General features: G+C 41.9%; 1 protein-coding gene across 1 annotated transcript; it reads right to left on the bottom strand.

Annotated features, from left to right (window-relative positions):
- Positions 1 to 922: 922 nt before the first annotated feature.
- Positions 923 to 2,966, bottom strand: LOC128039929 (uncharacterized). The gene is made up of 4 exons (XM_052628866.1): positions 2,876 to 2,966; positions 2,408 to 2,504; positions 2,020 to 2,359; positions 923 to 1,921 (listed from the first exon to the last, which is right to left on the bottom strand). The coding sequence occupies exons 1-4, from the start codon at positions 2,964 to 2,966 to the stop codon at positions 923 to 925; spliced, it is 1,527 nt and encodes a 508-aa protein (XP_052484826.1).
- Between the last annotated feature and the right edge of the window lie 480 nt (positions 2,967 to 3,446).

Here is a 3,446-nt window from a genome sequence, read left to right as displayed (position 1 = left end):
CAATCGGTGTACTACTATATCAGTACTTAATCCAGGCATATCTTGGTAAGACCATGCGAAGACATCCTTGAACTCTCCGAGCAACTCAACGAGATCTTGTTTTATCTGTGTGGCAATACAAGTACCAATTTTTACCTCTTTTCCCTCTCCTAAACTTACAACCTCCACGAAGGTAGGATTTGTTTCTCCTCTTGCTCCACCATCCTTAACAAATCATGAGATAAGGCACTGTGTTGGTCGTCTTCAAAATCCTGAAGATCATCCGTACTCATGTCTTGCTCAAATAGGGACTCTGGGTCAGTAACAGTGTTGCTCACATCATTGATATCTGAAGACCTGTTATTAAGACGAGAGAATGTCCAAGAAAAAAAAATCTAAGAATAATTATATGCATAGTATGATTATAAATGGAATGAAAAGAATGAAATAATATTTGCTCAAAGTGACTGAATGATATGTTTTCATTGAAGTAAGATTTTGAACATGTGCCTTTTACAAAAGATTTTTAATACCCCGGGCCTAGGGTAATAAGTGTTCTGGACATTACTCTGAATTAGTTTTAAATATTACGGGGATCTCTTCTGCAGTCCAGTTATCTAGAACACTCCCAGGCTCGCAAGGGCGAATGTCTGATGTACTTCCCTCTTCAAGTTCTCCACTGAATATGGCATTGATCTGTATGTTTCCTAACATTTCCTCCATGGTATCCCTTCTTGTTATTTTTTGCTCAGGAAAAATGGCCCCCCCGATATAAAGGTTCTGGATAGGTGGGGGGAAGTCATAGGTTTCCAATCGACTTCTTCTCCACTCAAACGCGCCTTCCACCTCTCTTGCCTCTTTTCTAGCTCTTTCCTTCTTTACTTTGCATTTGGCTTAAATCCTAAACCAAAGCGGTCTCGTTTGTCTTTCATTGTCAGTGCCTTTATCCTTCCTTGAAGACATCTTTCGAGCCCTCTCCCGGCACGGCTCCTTTCCCAACAGTCATTTGCAGCCCTATCTTCATGGTTTTAGATATGCTGGGCATGGGGATCTTGTTCCCTTCAACAATGGAGGTTGCATTTACAAATTCCAAAGATCGAAATGAGCACTCTAATGCTTCTTCTTCTGGCTCTATATATGGTGTATCACTAGTTACAATCGCAATGATGTCCTCTTCTGCATTGATCGTCACTAGCCGGCCGTCTATTACTAGTTTCAACTTTTGGTGAAGCGATGACGGTACTGCTCCTGCTGAATGAATCCAAGGTCTTCCTAATAAACAACTGTAAGAGGATTTGATGTCCATTACCAGGAAATCCACCTCGTACGTGGTTGCGCCGATTAAAAGAGGAATTTCAATCCTTCCCATTACTCCTCTCTCAATACCATCGAACGCCCTCACTACATTCTGGCACATTTTCATATGCGAGTTGTCCACGGGCAGACTATTCAAGGTGGATAAGGGTAAGACGTTTAGGGCCGATCCATTATCAATTAATACCCTTGACAACATATACCCCTTGCAGTGGGTTGTAATGTGTAGAGCTTTAGTCGGTCCCGTGCCCCCCGGTGGTATTTCATCGTCGTTAAAGAAAATGTAATTATCAGTGCTTATATTACCAACCAGACGGTCTAACTTGTTCACAGAGATGTCATTATCGACGTAAGTTTCATTTAATACTTTCATCAGTGCGCTACGATGTGCTTCCGAGCTTAGAAGTAATGCCAGTATTGAAATACGAGCTAGTTGTTTATGCAACTGCTCTATGACACTGTATTCACTGTGTTTCAAGAATTTTAGAAACTCTCTAGCCTCATTCTCAGTTACCGGTTCGTTGATAGGTGATTCAAGTTGGACTGCCTTTTCCTTTTTCTGTTCAACCGCCAAGGCTTTCCTTTTACCGGCTCTGTTTTTGAAATTACTAGGTCGTAATGCTTTCCACTATGCGTATAAAAGCCATCATCATCGGTCTTTTCTAAAGCATTTATCAGGTTCCTCTCTTCTGGAACTGTCACGCTACAGTCGTAATTCCAAGGAACCTTTTTGTTATCCTTATAGGAAAAGGGTACCGGCTTTTGGGTTATGACATTCGGTGGTATTTGTATCCCTACTTCATTGCTTCTTGGCTGTGAAATAATCACCACTGGGTGATTGACCTTCCAGAACCTTTCTACGGGCCCTTCTTCTGAGGCGCAGACCTCTCTTTCTTCAAATCCCTTGAACTCTTCATAAAACTCTATCTCCTTATTGTCCATCAGATTTTGTACCTCGGTCTTGAACTCTACACATTCCTGGATGTCATGACCCTCCTTGGTATGGAACTCACAGTATGTTCCTGCCTCTTTAGGCCTTTCGTCTAAATCTTGTGCAATTAGACCCCTGCATACCATCTGTTCCCAAACACATTTCATTGGGGTTCTTACCTACATCACGTTTGCTTTAATTCTCTTATCTCCACTTTTAGCTATTGCATTTATCCCTTTATCTGCATGATCGGGCAACGGATTTCCTACTACGTTTTGTCCTGATGAGTCATCCAACTTTCAACACCCATTTTAATGAGTATTTCGACCACCTTCTTGAACGCAGTACAATTCTCAATTGAATGCCCCGTTATCCCAGCATGATATTCGCATTGAGCATTTGTGTCGTATCACTTAGGAAACGGGGGTTGCATGGGTTTCAGATAAAAAGGGGAGACCACATGGGCATCAAATAGATTTTGGTACAACTCTTTATAAGTTATCGATATAGGCGTAAACTGGGGTCTTTCTGACCTTGAATTACACTCCTGCCTCGGAGGGCCCTCATGACTGCTAGCTACTGTCTTTGGTGAGCCAACGGTGACAGACTTTCAATATCCTTTGTTGTATGTACTCACATTACTTATCTCACCTTTTTTCTTCCTCGATGCTGGTCTCTTTAAGTTTTCCCCCACATCTATTTTACCACTTCTTATTGCATTTTCAATCATTTCACCAGTCATCACTATATCTGAAAAGCTTTTTGTGGCGCTTCCCAACATATAGGTGATGAACGGGGCCTTTAGCGTATTGATAAAAAGCATTGTGGTTTCTTTTTCCAAAAGAGGCGGCTAGACTTGCGTTGCCACTTCTCGCCATATCTGGGCATACTGCCTGAAGCTTTCATTTTGTTTCTACTTCATGTTTTGTAGCGTGATCCTATCGGGCGTCATGTCCGATACGTGGCTGTATTGTCTCATGAAGGCCTGTACCAAATCTTTCCATGAACTAATTTGAGGACGACTCAACTGGTTGTACCATTTGGCAGCAGCTCCTATCAGACTGTCCTGGAAACAGTGAATTAACAATTGATCATTGTCAATATATCCCGTCATCCTCCGACAGAACATGGTGATATGAGCTTCAGGACAGCTAGTCCCGTTGTACTTTTCAAATTCAAGCATTTTAAACTTAGGTGGGAGAACTAAGTCAGGGACCAAACT

Source organism: Gossypium raimondii, chromosome 3 (genome assembly GCF_025698545.1).
Source record: "Gossypium raimondii isolate GPD5lz chromosome 3, ASM2569854v1, whole genome shotgun sequence".
Lineage (NCBI taxonomy): Eukaryota > Viridiplantae > Streptophyta > Magnoliopsida > Malvales > Malvaceae > Gossypium > Gossypium raimondii.
Note: the sequence above shows the minus strand (reverse complement) of the source record. Positions and strands in the feature narration are given on the sequence as shown.

What these genes read in the sequence shown, in the direction of transcription:
- LOC128039929 (XM_052628866.1), bottom strand. Translation starts at nt 2,966, where the DNA reads ATGACTGGTGAAATGATTGAAAATGCAATAAGAAGTGGTAAAATAGAT. An exon ending in AGAATTAAAGCAAACGTGAT is followed by an intron (nt 2,360 to 2,407) that starts GTAGGTAAGAAC and finishes GATGGTATGCAG; the next exon opens with GGGTCTAATTGCACAAGATT. An exon ending in CCTATAAGGATAACAAAAAG is followed by an intron (nt 1,922 to 2,019) that starts GTTCCTTGGAAT and finishes TTATACGCATAG; the next exon opens with TGGAAAGCATTACGACCTAG.